Source organism: Athene noctua, chromosome 3, assembly GCF_965140245.1.
Source record: "Athene noctua chromosome 3, bAthNoc1.hap1.1, whole genome shotgun sequence".
In the NCBI taxonomy this organism is placed as follows: Eukaryota; Metazoa; Chordata; class Aves; order Strigiformes; family Strigidae; genus Athene; species Athene noctua.
Window position 1 is genome coordinate 22,810,944 of NC_134039.1, and position 17,298 is coordinate 22,828,241.

The window sequence follows — 17,298 nt, forward strand, 5'->3', positions numbered from 1 at the left end:
ACAGTGTTTCTCTGCTTTCTGAGGGAGCACTGAGCCTTCCTGAAAAACATCCCTGGACTACTACATACCCTGTGTAATTATGCTGCTGGGACGAGGAAATAACACACCAACAAGATACTTGGCATTTTTGTTACACAGTATGTTTTTGTCTCACAAACTTAGAATTCTACTGCTATACTATAAAACATTTTGTAGACCCTCTGCTGTTGCCTTACTGGTGGCCGAGGATCCTGGCCTGCTCAGTGCTGCACCAGAGCATGAGGTAATATTCCTGTTATTTCTTATAATGAAAGTTCACAACTGTAAATTTCTGAGATCATATCTTCTCAGTTCTTACACACTAGAAAATTTCTCAAATAAAAATCTATTAACATGCTTCCAGTATATGAAAAGTCTCATTTTCACTCAGAACATATGCATTTCGTAAGGGCTATAACACTGCTTTCTGTTCTCACTTCACGATGGTCTCCAAATCACACCTGATGGCTGTCTGTAATGGGATTTTCTTATACCATTTAACTAGAAATAGAAATTCTGTTTCCACCTTTGATTTCCTTTAAAACCGGAGGTAGTCATGTCCCACTAAGATATTTTGAAGGTTTTCTTGCCTTTTATATTTTCTCCACTTACCCATTGCCACTTTTGGAAAATTAAAAAATCTTCTGACTAAATAAGAAGAAAATATAAAAATGGTGGTCTGAGTTCTGCCATGTACTGTTTTGTGCTCACAGAAGACTGTACCATGAAAAAACAATAGTGAACAGGGGTAGAAAACAGCTGAGTATAAAGCTGCCTTAACTCCATGTGACCATCCTTTCTTCCTTCAAAAAAACAGCAAAAGATGATGAGGGAAGAAGATACTGCCCACCAAAATGCCAGTTGTTCAACTATGTACATCAACAGCAAAGTAGTATTCATTCATGTGTCATGTGGCTTCTCTCCTGTACCGGTAACCAGGTGAAACAGCCCTCTATGTATGACTAAGACTTGTTCTACATAGGAGAGAAATCTAGGTGCATTAAGTCATTAACCTTGCTTTTGCACTAAATATCTCTTAACTTCAGTATTCTGATGCACCTAATCAATATATTTGGCTAGGAGAATGCATGGAGAATTTGATACATTATATTTATCTTAATTGATTAGAAACTAAAACTGTAGATCTCAGTTTAGTTGGTTTTTATCCTGTGTTGAGCTATTACAAGGATTTACCAGTCCCTCTTCTTTCTCTCTCATCCCATCCATTTTTTTAATATTTCATTTCCTAACTATTTGTAGAATATATTCTACATACATTTTATATTTTAATCCATGCCTGTTTGGGAGGAAGAGACACAATTATTTTGTCTACAGAGATCCCTGGTTTCAAATCTCCTTATCCATCATAATTATTTAAAAATGAGCTTCTGTGATTCATGCAGGTATTTTCAGTATCTACAGGAAATAAGCAAACCAGTGAAACAAAAGCCAATGTCTGGATATTTAATTAATTATTAAATAAATAACCATTAAATAAACTTTTATGAGGTACAAAGTCATAGAAACATCACATAAAGGACTATGTAATTCTATAATCTCAGTAGGATTATTTTGTTCAACAATAATTTCTGCTCAGAGTGAGTAAAGTTGAAGATTCAGACCCAGCAAAGAAATTACAAAAAATGAAAAGCAAAAATTCCAGTCAAATAAACACCTCCTTATAGCAAGCACTTAACAATTTGCTTTAAATATTTATTTGCATATCAGAAAAAAATAATCCTGGTGGCAGTTCAAGTGATTTATAATTTGTGCTTACAGTCTTATGATTTTCTAGATCCACTTTAGAGTACTTGCTTTTAAAATTTCCTCTAGAATTCATCATCAATAATGCACATTTTATAAACAGAAGACAAAAAAGTGCCCTCTTGAAAGAAAAAATAATAAAGGGGATGAAGAAGAAGAAATAAAAATGTATTTTTTAAAAGCTGAAGTACCTCTTCAGGATGATGGCTTTAATTACTGCACGTATTGGCTTATCTCAACTGACTATGGAGATTTAAATGTCTTTTTCCAAAAATTCACATTGCCCATTATAAAATATTTACTCTTACACATAACAGTCAATGCTGGCCAATTCATATTAGCATGTTTGCAAAGTGCCTTAAAGTAGGAACCTATGTGCTAAACAAACACAGAAGTGAAAAAAATTTCACTTACTGTTGTGCTTAAATATGAACTGAGTTTATCTTTAAAAGCAAACCAAAGAAATAGATGTTTCAAGGGCATGCACCTTCAGATACATACATGCCCACACAGACAAACACACACACACTAACAAGTTTTCCCAAGGACCGTCTACATTCAAACCTTCTCTCTGGTGTTCTGCTTTTCTGTAGCACCATGAGCAAGGATATATTATTGGAACTAGATCAATCTTTGCTTCATGGACAAAGTGTCTTAGAGACTTCTGCTTACAAATGAACAAAGGCTAGTATTCATACATTTGGCTCCACAGCCCTGAAGGAAGGAAAAAGGCCTTTTTACAGGGATAGTGAAAGAAATAATTCCTATGAAAATAGTGTTTTCCCAATATTAGACTGAAAATATATTTATTTTAACTTTTGGCTGACAGAGTGCTGGAGAGCTTTTCTATTTTTTTTCTGGCTTTTTGAAAGCTGGAGGATGTTGGGAAAACATTTTTAAGGTAAGTGTGTGTTCTCAGTCTTAAGGCAGGTACTTGTAGCTTACTTGCATGGTCTGTGTGCATAAAAAAGTGCCTGAAGGGGTATTCCTATAAGGCCCATACCTGGGCACTTTACTGACTTATGTGAATTTTCAGTGTTTGGATATGCTTAGGTGACACTGGGAAGCACCCACTGTGCAGATCTTGACATTTATAACCTGCTTTATTTTCAACACATAGCCTTCAGCAGTGGCACTGGGGTACTGTATGAAGACAAGGAGTCACTCCCAGCCATTTGCTGGTATCAGCAACACGTACAGATTAAATACATCTCCAAAAACATAGGAGTAGAGATATGAAATTAACATATGTTCACAAATTCACAGTTTAATATTCCATAAATTTGTGTAAAATTCAGTGCACATGGAATTTGGTATTTTTCTCTACTGTGATTAATTCGCAGATAATACAGCATTATCAAGAGTCCATGATGTGTTCGCATACTGAAGTCCCATCTTCTTCATGGGATTTCTCCTAAAGGCCATACTTGCACCAAGTTCACTGCTTCCTGCATTATCATCCCACTGCTTGAGAAACTGAGATTACAAGGATTTTTTTCTGTCTGGATAGATTTTTTTCTTGAGGGGGCTTTCTAAACCTCCTAACACTTTAATATAAGGAAAATACCTTGAGAGAGTCAAGTACTTGTATAGAATGAGGTATGCCCTATTCTTAGCAAGTAGTCTTGTTGAAGATCCGCATCTAGAGTTTCACAATAGACATCAGGGTCATATATTTCCAGAGAGTAATTTTTCCCCATCTTAAGACAACTGTCTGAAATAAATGGGAGGAAATGGTCTCTGCAGGTGCTTCTTTCTTCCCTTTGATTTGAAAGTCTGGGGAGCTAGCACAGTCTAGATAACTAACTTCTAGACAGATAAAAATTAGTTCAGATGACACCTGTCCTGATTATCTCTCCTTATGTCATTCTAGATCTACTCATCTTGGACAAGGAACAAAAAAGCCTGTCAGCCAGCATCTCCCAGATCAAGGTCAGGACCCCCTGACAATTGCTTGTGCAAGCTCAGAGGTAATTCAAGTGGATAAATGATATTCTTATGGAAATCAGTAGAAGTTCTCAGTAAAAAATGCAGAGTTGATGTACAATTATTGGTCTAGTCTAAATGTTATATGTAATGATTAGTTACCTACCAAAAATATAGAAGTCACTTTCTGGCCTCACTCTAGATACAATACATTATTTTGGAAACACTGAGGACTAAGCAACTCTTTACCAGCTTTACAGTTGTAAACAACCACGAATGTAACTAATTCAAGAAAAGCTGGAAATATGAGCTATGTCTCCACAGAACTTAGCACTACAGCAATCATGAGTTGCACATGCCATAGGATATAGCATGGCAACCCAGATAAGGATATTGTGACACAGATTAGGTTCACTGTCATTTACACCACAAATTCAGAGCTGGACCAGAATACAAGTGATGTTTAAAACCATTTTTTTCCTCAGTTGTATCTTCTGAGATCTGCTTCTCTACTGCAGGCTTATCAGGAGACACAAGGGAGCTTGTGTAAGACCAGCAAAACTGAGTCTGGAAACCTCACAAGACTCTTTCACAGTATTTTCTCTCAGCTGCTCGTAGAGGTCACAACATCTGCACAACACAAAAAACCCTTCTCAAGATATTTTGGGAACCTACTCTTTCAGAAGACAGAGGAAGGATGCAAAAATAAAGAAAGATATAATAATTTAACTGATCCTCTCTTAAATCAAAAAATGTACTGTGGTACAGTGGTTGTACTAGACTGAGGTAATCATGGAGAGTCACAAGGTGTCATTGTACTGGCCAGTGAAGAGACTAATAGGTGAGATCTTTATCTACTCAAGCCAGGCAGGGAAGCACCCATCTACATTTAACAAAGTCAGGTCATGTTTGTCCCTGTATATGCAGAAATGCAGAGAGGCACAAGACCTTCTGCCCATTTTGAGCCTGAATTCAGATTCAGTTTGTCTATTCAGTAAGATTTCCTTTCCTCTCACCTTAACGGAGTGCATGTCAACTACAGACTAGATAAAGATTTAGATCTGCCTTCCATCCTCAACTTTGACATCAACTCTGTGCATCCCCTTTAACTCATCACCATCTCAATTTTTTCCACTGTAACAGAAGAACAATAAATAGCCATTTATAGCAAGCATTCAGACCCATACATTGGATATAATATTGTCTATGTGCAAAATATTAATTTTTGTCTGTTTTCATAACTATTTATTTAAACTAGTGAGACTATCATAACAGCTGCTCTCTTAAGAAAGCAGTTTAGTACATTGATTTCCATTTGTATGGATTTAGGAAGTTTGCTTTTCCTTTAACAAAACAGGTTCAGGTCTTCCAGCCTTGTGGCAAACTTTTTGAAGACATAAAATTCTTTATTCTTTGTAAAATTTGCCACAAGGCTGGAAGACATTCTGTTACACAAACTTCTATCTTTAAATGTTAGAAAATATAACTCTTCCAACTGTCAAAACAGCTTTTCAGAATAAATTACCTATGTAAAAAAAAAAAAAAAAAGTAGTTGAAAACCTAATGATATACTTTTGGGCAGTACTGCCTTTTTAGCGTACAAAGGGATTTGTTGTGTGCTCAGGTCATCAGCTTTCCACTAACGAGGCATATTGTCTCATGAACATACTTTAAAAAAAATTAAAGGAATAAATGTACTGTAGGTTGACTGGCAGTCTAAAGGCTTCAAAGTTTCTCTGGAGTCTTTTCCTCTAGAAAAAAATGACATTAACTATGATTCATCAATCAGTGGTTTATGTAACCTGATAGCATTTCACTTTTGTTATCCATCAAGTCCCCAGGTGTTTTGGTGTGTGTTAATATGTTTTGTGTGCAGAGATATCAGAGTAGATAGTGGTTAGTAGAAAATGCTTGAAGGTGATACTTCTGGCCTTTTTAGGTACAGTTGGCATAGGGACCTCTTCTAAGATAAGTCAATCTTAAAAGGTGTGAAACATCTAGGTGGAAGCTCCGGGAACATGGGTGAACTTTTGGAAATCAAGCACATAGCTATGCATCTACCTGTGAGCATGGATTTCTAGCTAGAAACACCTAATTTTTAAGATATGGGAAATTTTCATAGGATACCCCAAAACAGATAATCTTGCTCAGAAAGGTTTAAGTTGTTTGAAATATGCATCCTCTTTTGACAATGGAAGTTAAACAACTGACTTCAAATAACAGTGTACATTTAAGACTTTCTAATAAAAAAATACCTTATGGTGACAATTTTTATGGTTCTTTTAACAGTTATTTATTCAACTGCTACAGGCTTTTATGAGTATTATAAAAGGCAACAGGATGATGTAGGACCTAAAGCAGTGGGCTGTAATGATCAATAACAGCATAGAGAAGATTATGACTGTTTATGACAACTACTTAAGATAATTTAAGAATGTGTTAAACCTTCATTGACATGAAATTATATGAAATGTTACATTGATGTGAAATTACATTTGATCTTGCCAACATTCTTCATTTTTTAACACAATACCAGTAAATATGAACAGTGTGGCAATGTGATAGTTCTCTAAAATGCAGCTAGCCATTTACAGCCAGTGAGATGCATCAGGAAGGGTACAGGGCCTCTGAAGAATAACAAAATCAAGCCTACAGTCACTAGAACCATAGTCACTAGACAGAGGTCTACCCCTACAACTGGAAATGTATAGGCATCCTGTAAATCAAGAAAACAAAAAAAGACAACCACCAACCTAGACAACAGTTTATGCAATAGAAAAGTCTCTGAATCCAGGAGCAGAGTTTAAGATGGCTGTTCTAAATAAACAGCACATACTCAACACCCATGGATTTTAAAGACTCTTGTCCTGAAGTATGTGCTTCTCTGCTGCTCTGCACTAGGTTCTTTTCTGAATCAGATGCCATGATAAGATGACTTCTCAGCTTTGTCCCATTGAAACTGTAGCAATCATTGGCACAATATGTATTAATATGAAATTATTTTGATATTAATACATATTCAATACATATATTCAATATTCAATGACTGAAATTCTCCAGAGCCTCACGTATTTTGCCTTGCAGTAGTACAGTGCCTTCAATTTTCCACGGGGTATTTGATTCAATTACTGTCTGTTGCAAAACACGTGACATTTTGAATCAGCCATGTCACTTGTAGCTCAAGTATTTGTGAGAGCTCACATTTAGATACTGATTTTTCATTGCCATTAATGTTTTCCATTATCAGGGACAATCTCAGCCAAAAGTGGAGTGGTTGCTGAATGGATGGAAACAATATTTGCTGTAAAAGACACTACCATAACAGAGAAAAAATCCACTAAATTTTTCCAGATACATATGCTGAAGTCCTAATGAATTTTTGATACTTCTTACGGTAGAGAGATGATTTTATGTACTGATTCACTTTCCCTGTACTTATCAAAATCTTTTCTCATCTCCAAGTAGAATGAAAAGGTCAGGTCTTACACTCACACATACAATAATCCAAGCATACAGTAAATGCAGCCCTACAGCACTTCTTTTTGAAGAAGGGCTATCTTATTTTGCAGCCACATGTGCTGATATACCATAAGTAAGTTAGGTTTCATGGTATTGTTAATGTAAATCCTCCTACGTAAGCTAGTACACTGCATTTGCCCTTACTGAAAATTTATTACTAACATGACTGATTCTCATCTCAGCATAACTCTCCTTTTTAAACAGCAGAGAAAATGCCACTATTAATAGCAGAGCTGTCAAGACAGCATCATCTAAAAGACTCAGAGTGCTTCAAGACAAAGCCAGATTGTCATTCTCTTGCAGCAGGTTGGGGGGGGCAGGGGGGGGGGGGAATGTCTGATTATTGAAAGTGAGATAGTTTAAAAGAAAACTTAGTTAAAACTTATGCACTGGATCATGTAGGGAGAGCTGACATGATTCTGTGTAGATTTATTTTGAAAACCAGCAGTTTCTCTTGCTGGTGAATGGTTCCGTTTTCTCTGTACTTACTAACAATTCACTTCCACTGATATGAATCTGGGGAGCATGGAGCATGGTTCCTGGTCTCACTATCTTCTACAGACATCTATGCCCTTTAAAAGATGCTGGGGTGGGGAAGATAGGGTGTAGAGTTCTCACAGTTACACTTAGTAAATCAGAAACAGCACTTCTAGACATACCTATATCCTTAATCTCCTTTTTCCCCTTACAGGAGCATTCAGGGAGACCTCATTCTGCACATTGGCTAGCAATATAGTCACTCTGGACTATTGCATAAGGAGAGACCTATGCAGTGAGCCAGGATGCAAATTTACAGTGCACTGACTCTGTAAGGAGATTCTCCAGTAAGCACCATAGCCTTTAATTTAGCAAAATTATTTGTTCTGTTTTGAAGTATACATATGAGTCCATGTGTTATAGGACTACATTATTGTAGTAGTGGTAGGTATACACTACAGCAATATATTTGAAAGCTGAATACCTTTTTACAAACGATGCCTTATAGACAGTGACTTCAGAGAATGATCATAGCAGGAAGCAATGGATGGCTTAGGTTACCAGAAAGGAAGAACAGTAGTACTACTTCCTATTACTTATTTACCATTAGCAATGTCTAGAGCCCTTGTGACATTGATAATCAAAGGAGAGTTCTGCTTATACTTCTGGAAGCAGGTTGCAGAAGAAACAGAGAAAAAGAAAATCAAGAATTTAAACCCTCTGTTGTATTCAGATTCTTGGATGCTGTCCTGGTCCAGCTAGGATAGGGTTAAGTTTCTCCCAAGCAGGGGGAAGGGATCTCCAGGTGGGTTATTCATACCATGCTGAGGTCAGGTCTGGCGTGGCAGCGCGGGAAGCTTTCCTTTGTGGCTATGGTTGTGGGAAGCACGCGCGGCAGGCTGTTCACTGCGGTATTTCTCTGTATATCTTTTGTCTTGTTTACTGTTATTACTGTTTATTGTTGTTGTTATTGCTATTGTTGTTGTTCAGATTGTTTTATTACACTGTTGTATTAAATCTTTCCTTATTTCAACACCGGGGTTTGTGCTTAACTTCCAACCCTGACCAGCTGAGGGTGGGGGAGGGACAATGGCAACGTGGTCTCCAGTCCCAGCAGGGCCTAAACTACCACAGATGCAAGCCTGTAGAAGCCGTGCAATTAACTCTCTATAAGGAATGGCGTTAGGAACTATAACTTATCAATCACTGTGCTGTCAGTTCTAACTTTTTTGATATAAATATGAGGTTTATTTCTCTTGCTTGGGAGATCCCCAGCTATAGGAACTGATTTCACACAAACTCTGCTCATTCTCAGAGCTATCATTAGCCCTTTGAGGCTACATCATTATTCTGTCAATGTTGTGAGCTGAGTAGCATAATACATCATAAAAGTCAGATTTAAGATATTGTTAACTATCCAAATTACTTCTTTCCATTTTGCTAGTCAATTCCATGAATGGCCACCCTTCACTTCTGAATAACCCATTTTTTCCACTAGGGGAGAAATTAACTTTTCTCCTATTACTTCTTTTGCTGCTTCTTCCACATTTCTTCCACAGGCTTAACATCAGTTGGGGATCAACAAGAGCTCTTTGACTTTTTATCAGTGCTTAAATGCCCCACATCAAACAGGAGTATTTGAACAAAGCATCCACATAGCCTAAGTATTACCAGTAGCAAATTACAACTGCACACGCCAGAAAATGCAGGCATTGTAGTATTCATCAACATAGTACCAAGCAAGAAATATTGGGAAGAGAGTATTATAGCCAAAATTTTCAAACTTTGGCATCCAAATCTAAAAATTTAGGGAACAATCCAGGTTCCTAATCATAGGTGTCTAGTGTAATTTTAGACTCACTCTGATGTTCTACCCAGTCTTCAGTTGCTACGAGTGTCCTACTACCAGGTTCATGTATGGCAGTCTTATACAGCCAAGGACATCTAAAATGATAGCAGAAAACTATGTTGAGGCATCTGATTTACTACTCTAATTTCAGATTTGGCCATGTGAACTCAAGGCACTTAGACTTTTTCAGAGGTGCTGACACTATCAACAAAACCTTTTTTTTTATATTTTAGTTTTGTTTCGAAGCTTGATTCAGACTTATTTAACAGGAATCAAAGGCTAATAAAATTGTTATAACAATGAAACAATTTTGTCAGATCACATGAAACATTCTCCCTAACTCATATAACATCTATAAGCAGTGACACATGCACAATTCTGTTTCATTACTGGTAATATTTACACTGAAAATTATTAATGCTGCTGCTGTTATGAGTTCTGATTTATTTAAAAAAAAATAAAAATGCTTATTTCAGGTTAATGCCTAAAGCTCTTCCTTTTCTGTTTTGATATAACAGGAAAACTAAACCATGAGTTATTCACACACTTACACTTCCTGGTAACTGAGCAACAATGTAATTTACTGGAGACCTTTACCTTACACTGCAGAACAGCATCTGGTAAAGAGCATGCAACAAGTAATATGGCTTTTTGTCACTCTCACAAATGGCAAAGATACATCCATTACCAAAAGTCTTAATGTGTGTTATTAATGTTATTAAGCAAATGTGGAACTCAGAAATTGAAAAGCAGCCATTAAAAGCAGGAAACAGCTGTCCAGCAGATGTCAAGAATGGCCTAAGAAAAAGGTAAATATGAGAGAGGGAGACAAATATTGGGAACTGAGCACATAAGAGAGTTAAAGCACCCCTGATGGAATTTATTTCACATACATTTAGACACTTGCAGTGTAAACATCTATATCTGAGCAAGTCACCCAAGGCTGTTTTCATAGTCAAAAAGGAGAAACAGGCACAAATCACCAGAGTTATTTTAGACTTCTGTATTAGAAACAGGCACTAGAATGGTCTATTTAGCTCACATTTAGGCATATATATCCCACTCCCCTGTATATAAAAGCAGCAGACACTTGAGATGAGACTGGTTCCCTGTTCCTCTGCTGCCAGTACATTACAGTGCAGAGCATCTGTACTGTTCACCATCCTGCAACTCAAGACATTTATATAGATAGTTTCCAGAAGGAACTGGGCCATTGGCATACCATATCTTCTGGATTCTGTGTAAACCTCAGCCCTGATGTCCCCTAACCCTCATATAGGCACACCAGACAAATCTTTTCATACAGACTTAACCACCAGTATAAATATGTAAAATGACCATATAACCACCCAGGATAGAATTGGTCATGGGTTTCTTTACTGAGAATACTTGATTTTTTCCTTAGGCTGATAACATTTGTTATGCATGGTATTTTTTTTTTTTCCTAAGATGAAGCTAACAGAACTTTGTCAGTGATAAAAATAGTTTTCTAACCACTTCATTGAATAGTGCTACCTGCACAGTACTTCATGTCAGGTTCTTGAAATTTGAGTTATGATTAGTTCTGCTGTCAAAGAGATTCCGCGATTTCATATTCCACTCCTGTTTGTGTGGGAAAACACTACTCTGCTTAAGAGAACTTGTAACAGAAGCCATAACACCTTAATTTTGTTAACGTTACATCTGACTAATATATGGATAGACTTCTTGCTGACTCTGCCAAAGTGGAGGCAGGCAATGGTCCTGGGACATCATGAGACCAGTTTCATTTCTACAACGCACTCAAGAATCAGACCTTCTCTTCTTCCCTCAAAGAATTAGAGGCGCCTCAAGGCCACTTGCAGGACAGCTGGAATTAGGATTTGGGACCAGTATTTCTTTGAAAATCCTGTTTCACTTTTCTTCAAGCTTAACACAACAATCATTCACTTAGATGCCTTAAAACATAACAGATTCTGAATAATCAGTCCAATCTTTTAAAATCTTAGTTTCAAACTGCATCAGATCTATCCATTGCATTTCAGGAGTTGAAACATTAGCTTGCCTTTTCACAAGAGCTGAGCACACACACTACTACTGACTGTCTGCGGGACCCGGATCTCTTCCCACCCTGGAAGAAGTGCACCAAGGCATTTTCAAGTTCAATATTCAATCAGTGAATATAGGCTGGTGTAAATTTCCAGCCAGATTATTTACATAACTCTTTTTAAAGGACAATTCTATCTCTGTGAAATGGGTCTAATCATGTCTTCATTTCAGAGGAGTGAAATTGCTACAGTGAAAATAACACCAGAATGTTATTTCATTGTAGTCAAATGCTACCATGAAAATAACAACAGAAGACTCTTTGAAGAGATAAACTTGTTTCAGATGTTGCACAGAATATATCATGATGGTTAAGATAAAACGACAGCATACTTACTTCTCTTACACTGGCACTGTCCATCCAGGGGAAGATGACAGAAACCTGGGGAAAAAGAGCGTAATCATATAATTAAAATCAGAGCGAAAAATATCCAGAAGCAGCATCCTTTTTTTTAAAAAAAAAAAAAGAAAGAAGAAAAAAAGAAAAATTGTCACTTGCTAGAATCTTGTTTGCAGACTAGCTGTTGTACTGGGTTAAGAAGCTACTATCCCAACTAAATATTCCTTCTGTATTCAACCCAAGTAGTACAGATGCCTGAACAAAACCAACACTGAAACTTTAGTCATTTCAGTGAAAATCTGGTGTTACAGACTAAACCAGCAAAGAAGGGACTTCCAGTTAAGGCAATGTACTTGGCATTGAAGCAGTTATAAATTAATTCATGTTCTCTGGAGATATGGAAGATGGATATGGTAACTTCTTATCACAGAAAACTTTGCTTCAACTTTTGTGCCAGCATCTTAACCTCCATAAATAATTGAAAGACCTGTTTTCCAAAGGCATTTGGACACCTAAAGACAACTAATGAAACATGAGAAGAAAAAAAAAAAAAAAAAAAAAAAGTAATTTGCCTAATTCCCACTGAAATCAGGAAAAAAATATTTCTAATCAGTATCCTTAGAAATCTGCAATCAGGTAATTTATTAAGACTGAATTTAGTCTATTAAAAGCTGTAAAATTTTATAGTGAACTATACTCTGTGTACACTAGAGAAATAAATTTGTACAGGCAGCCTTTATTCTGGCATTTCCTAGCTTTTTAACCTTAGTCTTTGCCTTCTTAAGAATATTAATTGACACAATTTTCACGCATGACAAAGAATCTAACAGTTTTAGTGAAACATAAGATTTTACAATAATGACAGAATTTTCATTCATATTTATACTTTACTGGAAAACGTGCATGATTTCTACCATTGCCCTGAATGATCACCCTGTCAATTTAAATGATTTTCACTCTTTTCTTATTCCTCATACAGCTTTTATCCCTTCAAATATTTTTTTCTGGTTTGATCATTATATAATTCTACAACAAACCTCCACAACTTTAACTTTTCCAAGATATCTGTTTTCTCATATTTCAATTACTGGTGGTCTGATCCTTTGATTACTCTGGACTTCTTTATAACTTTTGTTACCTTATTTAGCCCTTGAAAACACCCACAGAGAATATTACCTCAGCATCTTATCAGAACTGTAAAACTGAGGCTACAGTTCTGATGTGCAATATGCTATTACAGTATCTTCATGACAGCATCCTGCATATACCAGGTTAATATTTACTGATGTACTAATGTAATAATGACTTATCTGCCTCTGCTCCTCTCTGGGGTACTTTCTATCTATAGGGATGGGAATTAATGACAGTCTGTCTGTGCTGCCTGATGTCAGAGCTGAGAAAGGTGTGAAGGGTATATAAGAGTCATATTACTTGTCAGCAAGGAACCGGGAAAAGGGATACTCCAGAGCTAGATGCAAGCGTGGAATTGTTGAATGCACCCTTCTTGCTAACACAGGCATCCTTCTTCAGTTTACTCCCTGACCACTAAAAGGTAAACAATTTCCCTTTTTTTCTTACTTAAGACGCAGTGCAACAGATGTGCTTTCAAGAAAGCACAATATTTCTCATTATTAATCAACAGCATTTTTCAGGAAAAGGCTAAGATAACTTCAAGGTAAATTGCAGCTGGGACCAGAATTTGGACTGGGACATGTTGAGGAATGCAAACCAGAGATAAGGGAAAGAACTGAAACTTCAAGATGGAAAATGAACATTTACTGTTGAGAGCTATCCATCTGAAACTGCATTCTGTCACTAAATTTATGGGGATCATTTTTTCACTCTAGCCTGTGAAAAAGACTACCTGCTGTTGATTTAGGACAGAATGGGCATTAGTAATAGGATATGCTGAAGAGTATTGGGGTTTGCTTTCAGTGTTGAATCATTATTCTTTTCAGAAAGTTTGGAAGCAAAGATGTGCAACCTAAAGCTGTCAGTTTTCTTCATTGCACTTTCTGTCACTCTGAGCTGCTTGGATGCTACACCTATTGAGAAGTGAGTAATAAATAATCATATTTATTTCTTTTCAGGGGAAAATGTGTTCAGATTATTGCATTAATTTCTTTTGCTTTCACATCTCAAATACTATGGGCAAAAATAGAGCTATTCAATTTCACAGGGTATTTTATTGTTGTTTAAAGATTTTTTTCTTTGGCTGATGATCTGTCTGATGGTACTTCCAAGAGACAAGGATGGATATTGCCAGAAATGTCACGGAATAAACTCTCAGTACTTAGTGAGGAAATGCCAGAACAACCGGCAGCAAAGACAAAAAGGTACTGATTTTCCTTGTTTCATCTAATCATATCAACTAGGATTAAATTATGAAGTAAACTTTGTGCCAGTGGTATCTGTTACCTGAGACTCTTAAGTGTCTGTTTTTTACTCTCAAAAAGAGCTTAAAGTATCCTTCTCCTCATAAATAGAGCCCTTCTGTAAGCATAAAGGTCAGATCATTCAGGGTAGAAAGTCAAATCCAGAAATTAAAGTTTCAGATCATTTAATCACTTTACGATTATAACACTTTCATAAATTTAAAAAGCTACAAATACTAGATTACCTTGAGAAGAAAGGTGTATTTTGAAAGGGCCTTCTTTTTTAAATTTGTTGCATTTCCAAGCCTGAGGGGAAAAAAAGAAAATATACCTTTCTTTGTAACACCAATGCTCTGCTAGAATGTAATTATTTTAGAATATAACAGTTTCCTGTAAGTAATATTTCATTAAATATCAGTTTAATCATGGAAAGAAGGAAAAGAGGCAATTGACTGATAGAATTTAACTTGTCTGAAATACATTCATGTTTATAAGTCCATAAATCCAATTTCGGGTAACTTTTTAATGACTAAAATAGCATATCAAAAAATATTTTGAATTTTTACTAGAAGGTAAACAGCACCAAACTATTGTACATTCATCAGGATTTTGAGTGAATTTCTTTCAATGACAATTCTGTTATGAATAGATTCAGTAAATACATGTGTCTGTATAGTTGCTTGTTCCTTTCTCTTAGAATTATTTCTTTTTAAAAAATCATTATTACATGACAATTTGGTTATCTTCCAAATTATTTTGATAATGGAGACTAAGTTCCCACATTTTTACAGCTATTTAAAAAACAATAACAATTGTAATACTCAAACACAAGGAATCACCTTTGTGAATATGGTGTGCCTTAACTGCTTTTCTGGGGCCTTGGTATACAATCTCTTACTGAGTGAACTGTCTCATTGAAGCACATATTCAATTAAAGGAAATCTAAGAGAAGTTATATCAAGCCCTATACAACCATTTTCTTTAAATACAATTACATATTTAAAATATTAATTGCTTAGAAATTGCTGTCTATTTGCCACTATAATACAGACATTTATCCCACAATTGCTATTCTATCTGGATTCTTAGAGCAATACAAATAACTTTTAAAGGAATAGATGAAATTTTAGATAACAGATTTCTGTTATCTAAATATATCTGTTTGATAACAGATGTTATCAATAGGAAAAGAAACTCACTGGTAATTGCTCTGAGTTTGAAACTGGTAAATTATCACTCTTCATAGTAAATTTTTGCTGCAAACTGCTGTATGTCTTATGCTACCTCAACACGAAGAAGACCAAGAAAATTAACAATAACTCAAAAAGCAATCTCAGCAAGCATTTCTGTCTGACAGAACAACATAGCGGTCTCAGAAACAAATTTGAAAACCCAAACTAACAGTTCTATTGTGATTAAAAATACATATATATCTCATGCTACATAAGTTCTACACGGAGTTCTGTAAATGGTCTGTTGGTTCAGACTGTAAAATGTTATTTTTAGATATGGATTCTTCCATGGACACTCTTTAAAGTCTCATTCAGCAAATTATTATCTCCTACCACAACAGCACTTTCACGTTGCTCGTGTTTCAACAGAGATTTGGCAGCTTTTCAGTAGAAAAGAAATCTGTTTAGACAGAGTTAAATCTTAAGTGGTGTTGAAGTCGGCAACACCTGCCACCTCTCACAGTATGTGGTGCAGTTGGGAGAAAGAGTGTTGGGCTCAATCCACTTGATGAGGACTGGAAGATTACTGTTCACTTCAGTGAGAGCAGGATATGATTCTGTGGGAACAAGAAAACTAAATAAATGTTAGTGATTTTCATTATGTTAGTAATCCTTATAATATCAGCAAGAGCTCCAAATAGGTTTAGAAGTTTAGCTTAAAGGTAAACATTTAGTCATTATTTTCACTTACTGGTTTAACTATACTATCATTACAGGTTTTCTAGATGTCATAAACTGCTATGCAGAATTTCAGTAAAAATTACATACGACTGTTAAGGTCTTTGCATTTAGATAACACCCATCATTAAAACCGATAATAACATACACCACAAGATTTTTCTCAGGCACAAAGTAGGTGGTAGGAAGATTGTAATGTTCCCGTACTTGTGCACATATTAAAAGAACTCCCACATCAGCACAGCTCAAATGCCTTTTAGAAGTGGCACACTTGATTGTTCATCATTTGACTTAACCATAGCTCTTTTTGTTTCACCTTAGTAGTCACCGTCTGGAGAAACGGAAATGCAATACTGCTACATGTGTGACACAACGCTTGGCTGACTTTTTAGTGCGTTCCAGCAACAACATTGGAGCAATTTATTCACCTACAAATGTGGGGTCCAATACATACGGAAAGAGGGACACAGCTGGGCTTTTAAGCAGAGAACCTCAACACAATGCACAGCTTTAGGGTGTTAAAATGACTACTGATACAGTTCTCATTAGGAGTTTGGTTTTTAATGTACCAATAACTTCTTGGTCATTTATTACTCGTACAGTCTTAACAGTGCCTTGGTTTTGTTTTGTTTTGAGGGTTTTTTTGGGGTGGTGGGGGGTGGTGGTGTGATATATGTTCATCATTTTGTTTCAACTCCATTAAGAACTCCAGAAATCTGCTTGTCAAATTCTATTGTAAAAAAAAAATAATAAATATATATATCTCACAATAATAAATGGAAAAGTAATTGCAACAGGGTTTTTTATTATTATTGTTAAAAGGATGAATAATATAACCATAACATTTATGTCTTTATAGCCACTGTTCAGTAAGAGAAGGAAATCATCTTAATTAAAAGACCAACAAAAATCAGAATGCTAACAGAAGTTAGATCCTAATGAAAGTAAAACAGAAGAATCTCCTGGGTTTGAAACATCTACAGTGTCACGTTTTGCATAACTGAAGGAACAACTAGATGAGACATGATGGCTGCA

At 36.0% G+C, this 17,298-nt stretch overlaps 1 protein-coding gene across 1 annotated transcript; it reads left to right on the plus strand.

Annotated features, from left to right (window-relative positions):
- Nucleotides 1-13,425: 13,425 nt before the first annotated feature.
- IAPP (islet amyloid polypeptide) lies at nt 13,426-16,836 on the plus strand. Its single transcript, XM_074901322.1, has 3 exons — nt 13,426-13,530; nt 13,937-14,033; nt 16,588-16,836. Exons 2-3 carry the CDS (start codon nt 13,954-13,956, stop codon nt 16,775-16,777), a joined length of 270 nt encoding a protein of 89 aa, XP_074757423.1. The 5' UTR covers nt 13,426-13,530; nt 13,937-13,953; the 3' UTR covers nt 16,778-16,836.
- Nucleotides 16,837-17,298: the final 462 nt, after the last annotated feature.